The sequence below is a fragment of the Astatotilapia calliptera genome, chromosome 23 (assembly GCF_900246225.1).
Source record: "Astatotilapia calliptera chromosome 23, fAstCal1.2, whole genome shotgun sequence".
In the NCBI taxonomy this organism is placed as follows: Eukaryota; Metazoa; Chordata; class Actinopteri; order Cichliformes; family Cichlidae; genus Astatotilapia; species Astatotilapia calliptera.
In genome coordinates, this window is record NC_039323.1 from 42,421,432 (window position 1) to 42,440,408 (window position 18,977).

Consider the following 18,977-nt stretch of genomic DNA (forward strand, 5'->3'; position numbering starts at 1 on the left):
GTCTGGCGCTTACATGTATATATGTATATATATACACACACACACACACACACACACACATATATATATATATATATATATATATATATATATATATATATATATATGAACAACCGCAGCTGACACAAAGTGCTGTACATTGGAACTATATAATAAAATTACATAAGATATAAATAAAAGCAAAAGTAAAATAATTAATTAAATAACTAATTTCATTACAAGAGAAACTGAGTCTCACTGAGGTTAAAAGCCAAAAGCGGGATTTAAGACGTGATTTAAAAGTGGACAGTGAAGTTTAGGATAATCTGACAGTGCTAACCTGTCAGATTATCCTAAACTATGACAAGAATAGGAAGACAAAGTTTTTCATTTGCATGAGTGCAAAGCCTGCCTTGTGATTGTGAGCTATTGTGCAGTGATGTTAGCACCCAGAACCGGGTTTGAAGAGTAGCTGGTGCCATGCTCCATGCCAGAGCTGCCACAACTCAGCGGCTGGTTAAGGGTGATGGAGAGAATGCGGCAATCCATTGGCTGCAGGCTTAGTATATTTCAGTCGGTGTAGTCCAATGGCAAGCGAGAGAGAGAGAGAGAGACCTGGTTTCTCTATCACTAATCTTGTCCGCGCAATACACTCGGTCTGCGAGAGCAATTAGATTCAGCACCGTTTCCAGTGCCTCTGCAGTGACTCATTGAAACATCTTCTGTGCTGATAAAGCCGCATCTCTATTCTCCCATACCACACACACACACACACACACACACACACACTCAGTCTGTCTCAAAGACACATGCTGGACGTACAGTTAACTGTGTTCAGAGCGCAAAGACTGCGCGTCTTACTTTGGATTTGCAGAGCAGCGGGTTGGACGTGGACTTTATTGCGTTTTTCTTATGTGGTGTGTATTTCGCCTGAAGTCGGGACTTACATTTAAGTCAGACGGTGGTGATACAGGCTGAGGTAAGTGCGCTGCCGGCGGGATGTCATGGCGAGCCTCACAGCTTTCCCGAGCGAGAAATAACAGTGTAGATTTATAGAGAAGGGGAGAAGGTCTGTGCGTTTCCATGGGCTGACCCCCTCCTCTGCTGTCTCGCAACATAGCACAGTCCAAAGGGGATTCTTCCAGACACTGGTAACCTTAATAGAATCAGGCTTTTCCTTTTTACAGTTGGAAAAACTGTTAGGAGTCTGGCATGGCGATGTTTTCACCTGAAAACCCCGCAGCACGACAGGCTTGTTCTTGCGCACTTTCATTAGACTCCAGTTCACGTGAACGTGTTGATTAGAGAAACGATTTGCTGCAGTAAAGATGTCGGTTGATGCAGAAGATGATAAACATACATCTCAAATCCCGAACTGCACTTTTTGTTTATTTGTGTATTTCTGTGTAGACACGCAGACTTGGAATCGTGTCTTAAACCAAACTCTGCGCCCGTTGAACAGCTCGGTTACCTTTATTGCGACAGCGCCGACACGATAGGCGGATGTATTCCACCAGCTTAAAAACGTTTTTCCCTCTAGGTGGCAAAACGTTTCAACACGCCACACACTCGCGTTTTTCCACAACTCTTGTGTGTATGGGATGCAACAAAGACGGGCATCTTCCAGCAGGACTTCTCTGCGTGCGTCTCTATCGAAGCATCCACAAGATGGTGGTGTGGATATCTGTACGTGGATTTTGAGAAAAAGGGAGGAAAAAAACAGGAAAAAAGGCGGTTAGAGTGGAAGGTTGAGTGGGGTTTGTCTCTTGCGTGGATATTTACAGCTTCATCGCTGCTAATGCTGTGGTTTCAATGGATCTGTGGCATTCACACTGGCTCCGTAACAGCAGCAGATTGCAGTTCCACACAGGCTGCTGGTTTAAAAACGGATGACCTTGTATGTGTTGTCATTCATGAACGCACAATGGAGTGGTGAACTTGGTGCAAAAGGGACCATAAAAACATAGACACACCCAGAAAATAGATGTGATGTGTGAACATCAGGTGAAACATATGTTTTGCATTTGAAAGCCGCTGCAGGAGTATTATTGATTATTATTGATAATCATATGATTCTCTAAAGAAATACATTCTTCAAACACCAAGACTTGAGTTTAGCAAAGCTTTGATTCATTCTGATGTGTGTGTGTGTGTGTGTGTGTGTGTGTGTGTGTGGGGGGGGGGGGGGGGGGGTAACTCTCTCTCATGTTCAAAGAAGGGTGCTTGAAAGCATCATCTCTCTTAGAGAATGTTTTTACTGTTGCATGTTGATGGCATGAGCTACGCGCTTGGGCCTACCTTAACTTTTAGTTCATTGTGTCACTGGTGTCCACAGGGGCCAATGCAAAGGGCCGGCTCCTCTGTGATGGTAGAATAAGCAAACAGAGATGGACCCGACTCATGCTTAGCCAGTGGTTGTTCTGCCACCATGTTACCACACATGTGAGGGTGTGGAGTGTGAGTTTACCCCACAATGGCTTCTGTGGGTAGTTCATGTTTTGCACCCCTGATGGGATGAGCCTGGCAAACACAAAGTGTCAGTGCATTTTCACATGCTGCTCAAAGCAGGTGGTCTTCTCCCTGACATTTGCAGGTTATGTTTACGTTAGATTGGTTACATAATTGGGGTACTTTCTCACATTGCTGCTAAACTGGAACAGGAATTACTTGGCACATGGGGTGTGTGTTTTTAGTAGAGTACTGTATGGAAACATTTAGGTCTATGGCAACCTGCTAGCAACATGGTTGCTAGTAAGTATGAATACTTTCTTGTAAACATCTTGACCCCTTTATGCACATTTTCTATCAATGTGTCCATAAATTGGCAGAATTAGAGGGAGTTACCCACAGTTAATGTAAAAAATCAGACATCAGGCCCTTAAGTGGCTTGGCTGTGAAGAAAGTCCCAGCATTGTTATGCTACCATTACAAGACTTCTTGCAAAGTGCAGCCTCCTTGCTATTTATACCATTGCACCCCGTTGCAAGGGTCTGCCTTTATCAGGAAGAAGAAATTAAAAGTTAATGTTGTCGATTACAAGCTGATAAAAAATCAGATTGGGTTCTTTTTCCCTGAGAAATGTTTCTTTACAAAATTAAAATGATTAGTCTGCTTTCTCTAGGATACGGTGGCCGCGTATCGAGATCCCACACACTTCAAAAATCACCCTGTGATGATTAAACCAATCTTCAGACAAGTTATGAAAAACGAGATGATGAAGTTATTTGACTCGCCAAGGGATCAGAGTTAGCCTCCGGGTGCTTCTAGTGCTAAGCAGTCATATTGATGCAAAGAGCTCACAGTCAATAGTTATTGATCAGCACAAACATTTTATGTCATTTATATGAAATGCTATGAAATCTCTGAACTATATCGAAATGACTTTTGAGATGAAGAGCACAGGTGTAAACGTCATCGTCCTGGTAAAGGATACTTCAGGAAAACACATATTTAAGAAGCTAACAACTTGAGTCACTCATCATGTTTGTGTAACATAAGAAGGAGAAAATAGAGACATTCTTCACATCACAGCATATCTGAGTTTCTTTCTCTGGTTTAAAACCAATGTTAGTAGGCGAGATGGAAAATGCAAAACAAACATGCTATCTATCTATCTATCTATCTATCTATCTATCTATCTATCTATCTATCTATCTATCTATCTATCTATCTATCTATCTATCTATCTATCTATCTATCTATCCATCCATCCATCCATCCATCCATCCATCCATCCATCCATCCATCCATCCATCCATCCATCCATCCATCCATCCATCCATCCATCCATCCATCTGGCCTTAGCACATCAGAGTGATTGCTGGAATTTCCCAAGTTTCATAGCATGTGTTTTAGGAGCGTTGGCCTCTTTCACACGTTCCCTGTTGCTGCTTAAGACACTTTTACAGTGAAGAGGGATTTAAGATCATTTATCCTTCAAATATTTCAGATTATTCAGATTTATTGGATGCCTTCATTAAAAAGCTTAGAATTTTCTTTAAAAATGTATTTTTCTCTTTTTTCTGCATGTGATATGCTCGTTTATTGTCTTGTTCTTTCATGCAACATCTACTAGTTATCTTCTGTCTAAGATGAGGCAGCTAGCTGTGGGTAGCATTTTCATTCATTGTTCCTTCACTTATTACCAACCAAAGCAGCCTCAAACCCCGATGCTCCCTCCACTTTCCTTTAAATTTGTGGTGATATTTTGTTGTTGGTGTGCAGTTTGATGTTGGCAGCACAGATTTATTTGGTGGCGCTGCTCTAAAGTCAGCTGATCCAAGTAGCTTCTGGAGAAATGACACGTTTACTTTTTCCAGCCTGTAATCCATTACTGATTACTCACTATGTTCAAGAAAGACAGTGGTTGTTTCTGTAAAGTGGAGATTCTGAAAAAAACAAGTGTGTTATTAGCTTTGTCAGATTGTGTGCTTTGTTGTTATGACTTAGATGAATCTCAGAACAGTTTTATTAATAATCAATGCAGAAATCCTGACAACTCTAAAAGATTTACTTTTTCTTGCAACTGTATGTTGCAGTTCTATTGTTTTATGTCTGTTCAACTTCCTGTGATAGCCACAGGAGTAGAGAGTGCCTGACTGGATCATTTTATGATGATTGAAATGCAAATGACAGACTGCGGCTTCATTGATATTCATAAGACGTATCTCATATAATCATTACGAGTCAGAACAATGTTCACAATCTCCTGTGTGCTTCTGTCAAGGAGACCTATGGATGCATACTCTGTATTCAGCTCGAGCCATCTGAAGGACTTTTTTGAAAAACACAAACACACCCTATCCCCCAAACACACATCATAAAATGCCCCATTACTGCAAGTAATATAAACTCTGTCAATTTATCACACACACACGCGCACACACACAAGGGAAAAAAAGAAAAACAAGCATATACCCTCAGTTAAGAATGAGTAACAATTTCATTTCATTTGCTGCATTCATGCTTTTACTGTTTGGTGACTCCTGTGCTGCCATGCGAGGCAGCGTGAACATAATAGGAGCCAGTGATGTACAGCCTGCGGTTGTAGTCAAACACCAAACAACTGCTCACTAAAATCAATACATCTTCTGTTAAATATATGTTGAATATATGCAGTTATATAATGTTACAGTGAATAAAAGCCCTTGCCCATTTTCAAAGGCATATAGCTTATTTCACATCATTTTCATTAATAAGACTTTTAAATGAGTCGAAACTTGCTTTTTCCTTATTATTTATATGCAAACATGTATAATGTTTTTATTTATGGGTTCCCTGTGTTAAGTAACCCGTAGTGGCTTGAAAAGCCAAAATTGTATTAATTCATCCATCAGTAGTTTTCTGCATGCGCTGATGAAGACATAACACTATGGCTCTTTTGTGGTGGAGGTTTTATTGCCCTTGGGAACTTGTAGAGCAATGTAGTGGAAGACCATGGTGGTCTGGTAAATCCTCTGAGGGAGGAAGAAAGTACAGGTGTAGGAGCCATAGAGCCAAGAGGCCGTCCTGCCTGACACCAGTCCTGACTCTTATAAGCACCTGAAACAAGTGAATGCTCAGCATTACCAGGTACACTACCAGTCAAAGTTTGGACACACCTTCTCATTTAATGTTTTTTTCATTATTTTTACTATTTTCTACGTTGTAGATACAAACTGAACACATCAAATTCACGAAGAAAGATATATGGAGTTATGTAGCAAAGAAAAAAATTGAGGAATAACTTTAAATATGTTTTATATTTAGATTCCTGACAGTAGCCGCCCTCTGCTGTGTCGACAGCTGCAAACCCTCGGCCTTCTCTCAGTGAGCTTCATGATGTCATCACCTGACATGGTTTCACCTCACAGGTGAGCCTGTCAGGGTTCATTGGTGGAGTTTCTTGCCTTCTTAATGACGTTGGCACCATCAGTTGTGTTGTGCAGCAGTCAGGTTGGTGCACAGCTGACAGCCCTATTTGACAACTGTTAGAATTCATATTATGACAAGAACCAATCGGAGTAGAGAGAAACAACAGCCCATCATTACTTTAAGAACTGAAGCTCAGTCAGTCCGGAAAATTGCTAAAACTTTGAATGTGTCCCCGAGTGCAGTCGCAGAAACCATCAAGACCACGATGAAACTGTCTGACATGAGGACCAAGAGCCACCTCTGCTGCTGAGGATAAATTCATTAATGCGGTAAATCTCCGTTAACGAGTTACCACGGATCGTTAAAGAGCTAACGGTGCTAACGCGTTGACACCGTGCAGCCCACACGGGCTGATCCGTGGTAACTCGTTAACAGGATTTACTTTAATGCAGTTATGGTGTTAACGTCATTTTAACTAGATCCATGCTGACAGCACTAATTATTATTAAAAATCATCACTTAAACATAATTTTGTGAATGCTTTGTAAAGTTGCTCTCAAAAACCTAAAAGAAAACTCGGTGCCAAATGAAGAAAATTTCAAGAAAGATGGATGTTCCAGTACTTTTTTGTTGAGTTCAATAGAAGTGTGAGATGACTTATATGGATTGAGGAATTTGGATATTGACGCTGCAGTTGAAGTAAGTTACCTGACAGCTGACGAGCTGCATGCTGCTGATATTCCAGGTCTTGCTTGTTAAAGCAAGTTCAGGTCAGGGCTTCCAGATGCCCACCTGGAAGCTGTACTCAGAGTTTCATCTGTAACATCCATCAGAGTAAATATGGCTCAGCTGTGTGAACAGAAGTGCTGCCAAGTGGCTGGCAAGAAAGAAAGCACAAATGGACTCAGAGGTGATTAGTTTATTGAGCGCAGTATTACAATATATGCTTTAAAAGGGAAAAAAGCACTAACTGTTAAAAATACATATACAAACAGTGTTGGGGAGTAACGGAATACATGTACCGCCGTTACGTATTTAGAATACAAAATATGAGTAACTGTATTCTGTTACAGTTACCGTTTAAAAAGGTGGTATTCAGAATACAGTTACTTTGTTGAAATAAATGGATTACACTGCGGTACTTTCCTGTTTCATGTTGTCGCGGGTGAGGACTGTTTGGGTTTTGTTTGACAGCTACGTTCTGTTGTTCCAGGCGGCAGCGTTACGGTTGCCATGGTTACAGGGTGATGCTCTCTCTCTCTCTGTGTTTCCTGGGTGAGAGAGCGCCTTTTCGTTGTTGTTGTTGTTGTGCTAAGCTAACAGGCAGAATGCTACAAGCATAGCTCTAAAGAATGTAGCATCATGGGCAGTGTAGTCCGTGCTGCAGGGAGAATGGACTGCCATACACGTTATGTGTCTGTGAGCGCGAGGAGGGAGAAAAAGGGGAGTGGAAAGGTACGAGTTGTCATCGAGCAGAAACGGGAGCTGGAAGCATGTAAATATAATAATAACCACTGCAGCCAAGAAGAGAGCCTGACGAGCCCAGCTGTAAGTAAGCTATTAAGACTCGACTGTACACCGTGTTCGTGTTTTCCTCCGAAACAATAAGTTCCGTTGGAGCCTTTCAACGCCTCTCTCTGTCTCTCGCAAGAAAAGTTGACCCACACAACAAAGTAAAGCTATTTTTCGGCTATGAGCCGACAGGGACCCCGCCTTATTAGTCAGAGGTCCCTTTACTACAGTTCGGAGTCGCGGACCTTCAGTAATAGTAATAAATCACACAACAATAGGACATTCACGTTGTTGTAAAAAGCACGATAATATATTAAGTAATCCAAAGTATTCAGAATACGTTACTCTCATTGAGTAACGTAACGGAATACGTTACAGAATACATTTTGGGGCATGTAATCTGTAACGGAATACATTTTAAAAGTAACCTTCCCAACACTGTATACAAATGTATATTTGTGTGTTTTTTTTAGACATATCACTGTAAAAAAAACAAAAAGTTCTGTTTTTACAGGAAAACGCTGGCAGCTGGGGTTACCAGGGACTTCCTGTAAAAAATACAGCAGCAGTAGATAGCTTTACACAGAAGATATGTAAACTGGAGTGGTAAAGGAATCAAATATTTAGAACATATACTAGAAGGAACAGAATTTATTTCATTTGACGGACTAGTTACACAATATGGGATCAACAAGAAAAGATTTTTAGAATATCAACAAATTAAATCCATAGTAAAAAAGAAATTTAAACCGGGTCAAGTTGAACTACAAACACCACCAAGTGCGACACATTTCCTTACTCTTAAAACCCCCCAAATTACTATCCAAAATATACAGAATGCTTTCTAAAACAGATGAATCAATATCACTTCCTATTGCAAAATGGGAAGCGGATTTATCAGTTAACTTAGACCTAAACTTCTGGTCTCAGATTTGCTTAAAAACCTTTCATCTAATTAGAAATCCCAGTCTTCAATTAATTCAATACAAAATATTACATAGAGTGCACTATACAGGTCATCGGATGTTCAAGATGGGCTTTACGTCTACCAACAACTGCTCACACTGCCAAACCAATTCACCGGACAATTATATCCACGCTCTTTGGTTCTGTCCACCAGTTCAGAAGTTTTGGCGCGAGATATGTGAAGACTTATCGAAGTGTCTGAAATGTAACGTTCCAACTTCCCCCTTAGTGTGTTTGTTGGGCAGCTTAGATAATGTCACTTCAGAAAAGAATATAGCCCATATGGTTTTCACTGCCCTATGCATAGCCAAGAAAACAGTCCTCATGAACTGGAAAAATAAAAATAATCTTAATTCTAACCAATATAGAAATTATCTATTAGATTACATTAGTCTTGATACAGCCTCTGCCACCACATCAGATCAATTGCTCTGGGCTCCTTTGATCAGCTCCATCACCTAGTGGGGGTGGGGGTTGTGATTGGTGTGGGGGTAGGGACAGGCTCAGGGCGTCGGTGGGGGGGGGGGGGGGGGGGGGAGCATCTTCCTTGGAGGACTCAACACGGGGTAGCGGTCATGGCCCTTTAAGGGCTCTGTTGGCTCTCAGGTGACTGTTTCCTCGTGGCTGCGTGCAGCGGGGCTAGGGGAGGGTCTGTGCTGAAGGACGTGGGTTACTGACCTGGTAGCCTGGCTGCCCCTGGATGGGTCCGGGATGGGCGTGAGGTTCTGGGGGTGCTCCGTCTCTGGGCTGGGGCCCTGGCTGGGTCTTGGGGGCTTGGGTCCTGGTTGGTGTGTTGCCGGGGTTGTGGGCGGGTGGGTGCATGGGGCCCAGCCCTGGAGCAGGGTGCCGCCAGTGCATTGAGCCACCTGGGGGGCTCTTCAACTGGTGGGGGAGATTGTCACATCTTGCAGGAACTTTCCTCTCTTCAGGAGCTCCCTCTGCAGGAGGGGGAGATACAGGAGAGGTGGAGGAAGATCTCAGCCTGGGCGTCTATTGTCTCATGTAGTCTGGAAGATGAGTGGATGGTGGGGTGGGTGCAGTTTTCTCTGTGGTGGGGTTGGGTGTACTGTCCCGGGCTCTGTGGGGCCGGGCAGCGCTGCTGTACTGGGCCCCGGTCCGGATGGGCCTGGGCCCCCTTTCCCTGGTGGGTTGAGTATGGGGGTGCCTACTGGGGTCAGCGGGGGAGCTGGCCCCAGGGAGGGGTCACTTGCCCCTCCCTTCCTTCCCTCCCCATCTCCAGCTGCCTCCCCCTTCCCGCTTCACCACAACCACCCACACATGCAGGGCCTTGGAGTAGGGGTATGTCACCAGGGTGCAGAGGAGGCTCCCCCCCCCCCCCCCTCCCTCCTCTGCCCCTTCTGGCTGCCTGTTTCTCAATTTTATCCCACAACTTAGACATTCACATTACTCACACTCTCATTACACATACATATAGGATCTTGGGGGTGGGCACGCTACACGGACTCCAAAAGACCATCAGGGTGTACACCTCACCCCTGGCATCGTTGCCCACCTCTCAATGTTAAATACACGTAGACATTGAGGGCTAGCAGGAGGGACCATGCGCTTACCTGCTGCTCTCTGGCAGGTAGCTCCATGCCCTCCTGGGTTTTAAATGCACCTTAGAACACACATGCATCAACACTACAATGAGCTGGTGGAGGGAGGTTTGGAGTCTTCTTTCACCCCTGTTCTCTGCGGCCTGCTGGAGCAGGGGGGCCTAGGAGGAGGAGTTGGCCGTCCAACTGGGGTCTGGAGTGTGGGGCCTCCCTGCTGCTGCGGAGTCGGGGCGGTCTGCCTCCCCCCACCGCAGGGAAAAGGGTAACACCACCTGGGTCTGGGTGCAGTTCCCCCTCCAGGTGAAAGGGTACCTAGACCCGGTTTGTAGAGTACGCTTGGGGAGTGTGATCGTGTGTACAGCGTCTCTTTATGTCTGTCTCCACGTTGGTTGAGTGTGGAGTGAGTGCATATGAGAGCATGAGGGTGGGAATGGATGTTTGTATCTGTGTGTGCCTGTATGTCTGTGTCTATATGTCAGGTTGGGTATCAGACGCCACCTCTCTGGGGACACCTCAGGCCCTCCAAGGTTTGGAGGCCTATCCCCCCCCCCCCCCGCCCAACACCACCACTACCACCACCACTACTTCCCCTGCCAGTGGCGGACTCCCTCAGACATCGGTGCGTTGGTGGTTCTTTGTGTCCGGGATGGGCGTCCGGGTACACACTGGCTCACTGCTTGGTGGCTGCTTATCGGGGCCTGGAGCCTGGGGCTCGCTAGGGCCACTTCGGAGGTGGGGTACTCTCGGCCTCTCGGTCTGGGGCTCGGTCACTCAGGCACAGCTGGCTGCCGGCAGAGCTCACGGGCACGTCGCTGCAACCCCCCCTGGCTTCTGCTCCACGGAGGCCCCACACTCTGTTGCCCCTCTGTTGGTCTTCCTTGGTCTCTTGTGTTCTGGGGGCCTCTGGATGTCTGGAGTTTTGATCTCCTCCATACCTGCTTCATGCCCTGGAGGACGAGGCTGTGGCCCCCCCACACCCTCTAGCAGATCATTACATGAAGGAACCTTTTAAAAAAGTTTCTGATTCAATCTATTTTTGTCTCTGAAAAAATGTCTCTAAAAATTGTGATGCAAATTGTTGTTGTTTATTTCATGGAATTCATTTCGTAGAGTTCCTGTGATTGTTATGTATATTTTTATCTTGTTTGCATTTTATGTGCACCTGTGGGAATGACCCACTTTTACATGGATAAGGTGACATCCAGTCACCTTATCCTATAATGGTTCGGTCCAGAACCTATTTCAACAATCATCATCCCCATTAATGATGATGTTTATGTGTGAGTGGCTGATTGGGTCATTAGTTTTTTTATTTTCTGTTGTTTTATTTTAAATTAAGCACAAGCTGTTTGGTGTTTTGTAATAGCCCCAATGAAGGCCACAAGCCGAAACATGTTTGTCTGGTAATAAAGTTGTTCCTTAGGGTTTCAGGCAAAAAAAAAAAGAGAAAAGAAAAAAAAAAACAGAAAATATGTAAACTGATTTACAGTGAATGAAACACACAACTGTTAAATCTACAAAAAAAGAAATTAATTTCACACAACAATTGTTGTGTATTCATAGAATATTTCCTGCATTTTTTACATGTAATAATTGCTTATTGTGGATCCATAAATTGTAAAATTAAAAGGGAAATGTCAAACAAAAAACTAAATTGAACTGGTAAAACAACGGTGAAACTGTGCATTTTAAATGGAGCTGCTCTTTATATTATACATAAAATCTATTACTATGCTGTATTTTCATGTTTTAATGTAAAATTTGAAATCATAAACCTGCAAACATCTTACTGCTGTGCCTTCACTTAAACATGCAAAAATACATCTTCAGAAAAGACTAGTGAGGAAAATATCACTTTTGGGGAATTCATTTTGCAGCCATCCATCCTCATCCGCTTTATCCGAGGCCGGGTCGCGGGGGCAGCATTTTGCAGCCATTATCAATAAAACAATTGACAACAATTGGATGCATTTTTTCCAACTTACACAACAACTTGCACAGCAGTCACACAATTCAATCAAAATGCTATAAAACTGTGGAACATTGCCACAAAGCAAGAACCATCTTCATTAAACAAGCATGTGGCACACCCTCTACCAGAAAAAGTTACAGTAACCTGTTAAGACTAAAAAATGACATATTGTGCGAAAATTACCGTAATCACCATCCCGCACGACACATACTCTGCTGTCACCACAACCGTGGCCCTGGTCGATCGTGGCTCAAGAGTTGGGAGTTCGCCTTGTAATCTGAAGGTTGCCGGTTCGAGCACTGGCTCTGACAGTCTCGGTCGTTGTGTCCTTGGGCGAGACACTTCACCTGTTGCCTACTGGTGGTGGTCAGAGGGCCCGGTGGCGCCAGTGTCCGGCAGCCTCGCCTCTGTCAGTGCGCCCCAGGGTGGCTGTGGCTACAATGTAGCTGCCATCACCAGTGTGTGTGTGTGTGTGTGAATGGGTGGATGACAGGTTGTGTAAAGCGCTTTGGGGTCCTTAGGGACTAGTAAAGTACTATACAAATACAGGCCATTTACCATAACAATTGTTTTCCCCAAATTCAAGTTAAAATATAACCAAAATGCTTTGGGAAGTGAACACTGCATGGTCAAAAACATGTGTCTGTTGCAGTGATAAATCACACTTTTGCATTTTTAAAAAAAAGGTTATAGGTAGTCAGATGTCAGCCAAGTCTTGGTCTGGCCCTGAATCTTGGCCAGGCTTGGACCCAGATTCAGACTGTTATTTTATAAAAACAGTCTGAATCCGGGTCCAAACCCAGCCAAGACTCAGAGCCAGACCTGGATTCCAGAGTCTCAATTACAATTGTTATAACGCGAGATTCTCAGGTCTGAGAAATAAGAAAGACATATTTGCTCACCTTTTGAAGAACCTCCAGAGTGGAAGCCAGCTCAGATAATGGATGTTAAAGTTGTAGTATTTATTAATGAAATTCATTTTGAAATATAAATATAATTTTTATTTAAATGAAATGATTAAATAATATATTAATGTTTAAATAAATACAGTGATTAAAAAATGAATTTGATGCACATGGCTCTTCTGGTCCTCCACAGCTATCATGTGTCTGGTGTAAACGTGTATTCAGGTGTTTTATTTGTTAGGCCAGCGGCCGCGAGAGTCGAGGCTCGGGTGTGAAATTGATGGTTTTCAGGGTTTTTGTCGTTAACTCGGTTTCCCTTGTTTTTTTTTCAAATGTTGTGGTTGTGTGTCTTATTTTGAAAGAAATAGTTACGCGTTACCATAGAGAGCATTAAGGGGCAGAGAGGAGGATGTTACTTTCGATGTTGTTGGTGCAAGTTACACAATTACACAGTGAATTGATGTTTAGTATTATATTTACAAAATAGCAGTTTTTGTCTTGGCTGCATCCTTTTATTTTGTTGTATTTATCCGCGACTCCTTAAAGGCCGGTCCGTGAAAATGTTGTCTGATATTAAACCGGTCTGGAGCAAAAAAGGTTGGGGACCGCTGAGTCAGACCATTTCAAGATTTAAAAGGTAGCATTAAAGAAATATGAGCTCAAAGCATTAAAATGTTGAGGCACTGGTTGTGTTAGTTCAGTGAATGGAAGTTATTTGTAAGGGGAAACTATTTCTACTTGCTTCCAACACAAATGTGTATACTTGTGTCTCTTTTCACAAACTAAATGTGAATCTGATCATGGAAACTAATGATCCTCGATACATATGGAGCACAGCAGCAGACACCCAGTGCATTGCAGGCAACTATAGTCACATGTTACACAGTGTTACAGGCATATACAGTGTTCCTGAAACATGAAAACTATAAAATTCTTTATCATTTTTTGTGATGACTTTAACTAATTACACTTGCTGCACTGCAGTGTCGCTGATCAGGGACATACTCTCTTTTCACTACATCCACACTCATTGTAGGGCTGATTGACTTTGTGATGTTAATGTTTCGGAAATTCACTCAGTTAGTGTTAGGGTGCCTGTACAGCCATTTGCCTTTGTCTCAACTATGTAGTCAACATTTTCTTCCCCTCTGTTCTGTTTTACTAATCATTATTGTAAAGCTGTTGGAATCGGACAGATCGGCACTTTGACTCTCTTACTAAGATCATCTATTCATGCAGTTTTGTTTTTTTCATTTTGAGAAAGGACTCAGTGCTGGTCAGCATGAGATTGAATCACTGATTTGGCTGCTTTCAGTGGCACTTAATGGGAGGATAATTAATCAACACATTTGGATTGGAGCTGATTTTCCTTAACCAATAAAATATGAAAACTATATAGTTTAAAATGAAGAAGGTGCTATAACAGGACCTTGAATTAATATCAGTGAGATGCTTCAGAGCCTACAGGATAGATTTATAATTCCAGGAACTTTCCAGAACTCCCTCACCAAAGAAAATGTGCTGTTATTGACTCATTTCCACCAGTCTCAATCCTCCACAGTCCTCTGCTCACTCTTTTCTTTTGTTCTGGAGCCAACAAAGTATTCTCATTTTTAGCTATTGGGCAGCAAGCAGTGAAAATGAAGACGTTTTCAGAATAACTGCAGGACACCGATGCCTTCGGTCACTTTAACAAAACAAAAACCAATGTGATGATGATGATGATGATGATAACAATAATAATAAAGTATAGTTAACACATGTTTTATTCAAATTAATGTAAACACAATCAGCAGAGATTTACGAGTGTCGCAGAGGTCAGATCAAACTTTGACTTCATTCCTGGCCACCAACACAAAACAGCAAAACAGGATGTACGATGGAATATGGAAAACAGGAAGAGTTGTTTAGACTCGTATACACTTTATAGTATATTTATTTACACTATTTGCTGCTACTTTCACTCAAAATGTGGTTAGGTACATGCAGCCAAACTGGTTGTTTAATATAAGATGAATCGTGGTTCTGCTTGTTAAAAAGCAACATTTTGAAACCATTAATGTTTCAATCTATGATGCAAAACGACACATAGAAACATTACAGTTGGGGGTGAGGTCAAGGTAAGTTTAAAGAAAACCTAAACCAAACAATATATTCTGAGAGCACAGAAAATCATTTCAAATAAAAGTTTGAACACTTTTTAAATTAAAGTCAAAATTTTGTCCTTCGTCCTAACCAACAAAACCATTTAGGAGATAACCAAGGTTAAGTTCACCCTCTCAAGAACATACGTGTGCATACACATCATATATCCAAGTAATTTTTCCCTAGTAATTTGCTGAATTAAAGATGATTAATCTGCTCAGCCTCATCTGGTAAACTGCAATAACACTGTAAATATGTCGTAGTGGAAACACTCAACATGCTTTTTGTTGTTCTTTTAGGACTATCTATCTCGCCAAGCTGGACTTGAGATAACCAAAGTGTTCTTCAGAGTGCTTTCTTCTGGGAGTGACAGTTACCCAGCAGCCATCAACCTCCACAGAGTCTTGGGATGGGGAGCTCTGAGAAAGCTGCTTTGACTGGCCGGGGCTCATGTGCTCAACTTGCATCCTGAGGAGAAGCAGGCAGCTTCTTGGTGGGGTGCCCAGGACCCAAGCGTGGACCAAAACCACAACCTGCCAGGCTCGGGCTCAGCACAAAAGGAGCATGACAGCATCTGGAGGCCTTTCATGGATGTGTTACTGCATGGCTAAGGTCAGCATTCTGTCGTGGATGGGGCTGGTGTTGATCTCGTCAGCTATCGTTCAAGCCCAGCAGCACCCTGTAGTCACCACCAATTATGGGAAGTTGCGGGGAGTGAAACTTACATTGCCCAATGAGATACTGGGACCAGTGGAGCAGTATTTGGGGATTCCATATGCAATGGCCCCAACGGGGGAGAGGAGGTTCCAACCACCAGAGCCCCCCATGTCGTGGCCCGGTATCAGGAATGCTACTCAGTTTCCTTCAGTTTGTCCTCAGTTCTTAGAGGACCGCTTTTTACTCAATGATATGCTCCCCGTGTGGTTCACGGCTAACTTGGATACAGTGGTTACCTATGTGCAGGAGCAGAGCGAGGACTGCCTTTATCTGAACATCTATGTCCCCACAGAGGACGGTAGGAAAACCCCGTTTTTCTGCTCGTTGTCATGTGTCTGTGTTTTTACAGCTTATATTTCACTTTATTTGAGCTTTAGTATTCCTCTGGCAGACTTACATTCATCTCCCTGCTCAGTCTCACATCAATCTGCCACTTCCATTTTGTAATGATTCTGCAGTTTTGTATTGTGTTATGACTAAAGCACAGCTCTTTCCTTGACAGACTGCTTTCACCGTTCCCTGAAAGACATTTACTAAGTGAATTATTCATCCACTAATAGAAGACATGAGCTTGGATTAGATGTAGACAGGTCTGCATCACCTACAGGTGCTGCGCCGGGGCAATGACCCAATCCTCTTTTCAAATATACATTGTTAAAGTGCCACATTTCCTTCAAAGTTCCATGAATCCACAGGGTAGTAATGTTAAATAATTTACATAACAATATTTTTAAAAAGAATCACAATTGTTATTTTCTAGTTAACTACATCTACAAAACATTTAATTGTTTTTTGTGCTGATATAACAAAAACATGGTATATACAGGAATTATAATTCTGCAAGTCAGTTGCTAATAAAAGCACATTTTAAAACCTCTTTAAAGCAGAGTGAGTAGCACAATGGTGATTATGACATGATTTAATGACGTGAGAGATAAAAAGTCGCTACCTGTTAATTTTAGCTAATAACACTGATCTTTAACCATCGAATCCATTTATTGATCTTTTTTGGCTAACCCAGTTTCATATGTTATCATTCATATTTCATTTCAAGAAAAGATGTGATGATAAATACATCCTGTTCAGTATTACAGAGCATTCATTTTTTTGAATCAACCTTATACTGAATTGATCCATAAATCCACAGAGTCACGTGTGACATTCAGGTGACTCCTTACTGGAACTTACTTAAACCGTCCATGGAACAGGAATCGAGCTACCGATGGAGAACTGGGAGAAAAAACAGAAGCACAAGGTTATGGGACAAATAACTCAGCAATAAGCACTAATGAGCGAGCCAAATTAGCACCACGGTGGATTCATAAATGCACAGTCATTATGAGAGGATGCACTGCAGGTGCAAGAGTGCGAGCCTGGGAAGGGCAGTTCCACCTGTGGGCAGAACACAGCCCCCCTCTCCACCTGAGAGAGCAGAGAGAGAAAGCACAGGTAGAAACCTCAAACCTGTCAAACACTGACAGTTTGCTTAAGGTCGATAAAAACTTTAGAATGGTCTTTATTGAGATATGATACTTCTGCAGTTTCATTATTGGGTGAAAGTCATGTAAAGATAGAGGAGGATAGTTGTTGTCTGAGTTTATGACCAAAATATAATGAATCTCCCACATGTATGTGTGAACTCTGTAACAGAGGTGAAACATATGCAGTGTGGTCAGCAGCTTGGTGAGGATCACCTGCACAAGCTGTCAACAGATTCTTCTGACCAGTTACCCACGACTGTTGCTTACATACTTTAAGTGATGCTTGCACATTTGTATGCCTGTGATTAGCTAATCAACACCTGTCTTTTGGTGGTCCTGGTCAGGTTGTCTGATTTTCTTTTCCAGATTCTAATTGCCGATTACCTTTTACCTATTCATTTATTACTTACCGTATTTCCCGGACTACAAAGCGCACCTGAATATTAGCCGCACAAGCTAAAATCAGGGGAAAATCCTGTTTTGTACATACATTAGCCGCACCTGACCAAAAGCCGCAGGTGTTTCAATGTTGACTTATCATATGTAAGAGAATATGCAGAAAGGGAATTGTCAGGAAAGAGATGGCTGTTTGGAGACATCACTTTTATTAATATTTTGAAAAACAAGTTATGGGTACATATTTGCACATGTGCTGTGCTTCATAAATGAGTAACAAATGTAGTACATAACAGTAGCCTACAGCACACCAGAAAAATTGATTCGGCCTACCTTTTAGGCTCAGGTGCAGCGACACGGCTTTAACAAGAAGAAAAGTCAGTCATTCACCATCTTTCTCTTCTTCCTGCCACTAAAACCACCAAAGTCCTCTCCTCCAGTGTCGGATACGAACAGGCTCAGGATGGCTTCGTCATCCACTCTCCGCTTCTCTCCTTCGTTGTCACTTTCAAAACCAAAGAAATCCTCGTTGTCAGTGTCAGAGTCGAACACCCTCAGAAGGGCCGTGGCAGTGTCCTCCTCTCCATCATGCAGCAGTCCAGCCCTTCGAAATCCGTTGGTGATCGTGGATGTTTTCACACTTTTCCACACTGTCAGAATCCACCGGTGGAGTTGGGCATAACTTGCTTTTCGCAAGTTTATCGCCGCTCGTCATCCACGCCTCCCGCTGAACGCGTAGCGCTACTTTGAAGTTTGTTTTTCGCGCTACTTGTACGGCACTACGTTGCCTGGCGGATGGACATGTGACCAACATACCACTCTTGAACCCCGATCCTTCCGCCAGGCAACGTAGTGCCGTACAACAGCGGAACAAACAAAACAAATCCTCTTACGATATCACAAAAATCACGGACAATCCATAGAAAAGCCGCACCTGACTAAAAGCCGCAGGGTTCAAAGCTGGTGCAAAAAGTAGCGGCTTATAGCCCGACAATTACGGTACTTGATTTCTTTGCAAATTTGATTTCTAGGGCTCAGCCAGTGAGGTCTCCTGACAGTCAGCACACAGTGGTTGAAATAACCACACGTTTCCTTTCTTCTTTCTTTTTTCTTTTCCAAAGAAAGAGGAAATGCAAAAATTCTTGTCAAATGGCTTAGAGTCCACGTTGCTGTGTTAACCAAGAGCACTGTTTGATTAAATATTTTTTAAAAAGCATGAGGTTTGAGTGGAAGACTTCTACGTTAGCTGATTTTCCACACGCTCTTGTTTGAAGGAGTACTTGTGATTTGGAGTAGGTGTGCTAATGGTACCAGCCGAGCACTTCAACAATTCAGGCTCTGCAGCATCGTCTGTGGACGGGATTCTAAAAGCACAGTGTGTAACTCGGAGTCAATGAAGATCAGGGGCTGTAGATCTGTTGTAGACTCTGAAAGGACAGTGAAACACATCAAGTTGTGTGTCTGGCTCATATCTTTGACAGTTCCATGCTAA

The 18,977-nt window shown here is 42.7% G+C and overlaps 1 protein-coding gene across 2 annotated transcripts in view; it reads left to right on the plus strand.

Moving 5' to 3' along the window:
• The first annotated feature begins 399 nt into the window (after nt 1-399).
• Nucleotides 400-18,977, plus strand: part of nlgn4xa (neuroligin 4 X-linked a) — a 120,617-nt gene continuing 102,039 nt past the window's right edge. Inside the window, exons 1-3 of one of the 2 annotated variants that reach the window (XM_026158223.1) lie at nt 400-958; nt 5,728-5,831; nt 15,191-15,906. In XM_026158223.1, coding sequence (XP_026014008.1) covers nt 15,342-15,906 — 565 coding nt within the window. In that variant the 5' untranslated portion in view covers nt 400-958; nt 5,728-5,831; nt 15,191-15,341. The remainder of the gene's footprint in view (nt 959-5,727; nt 5,832-15,190; nt 15,907-18,977) is intronic. The other variant, XM_026158222.1, reaches the window with a different exon arrangement.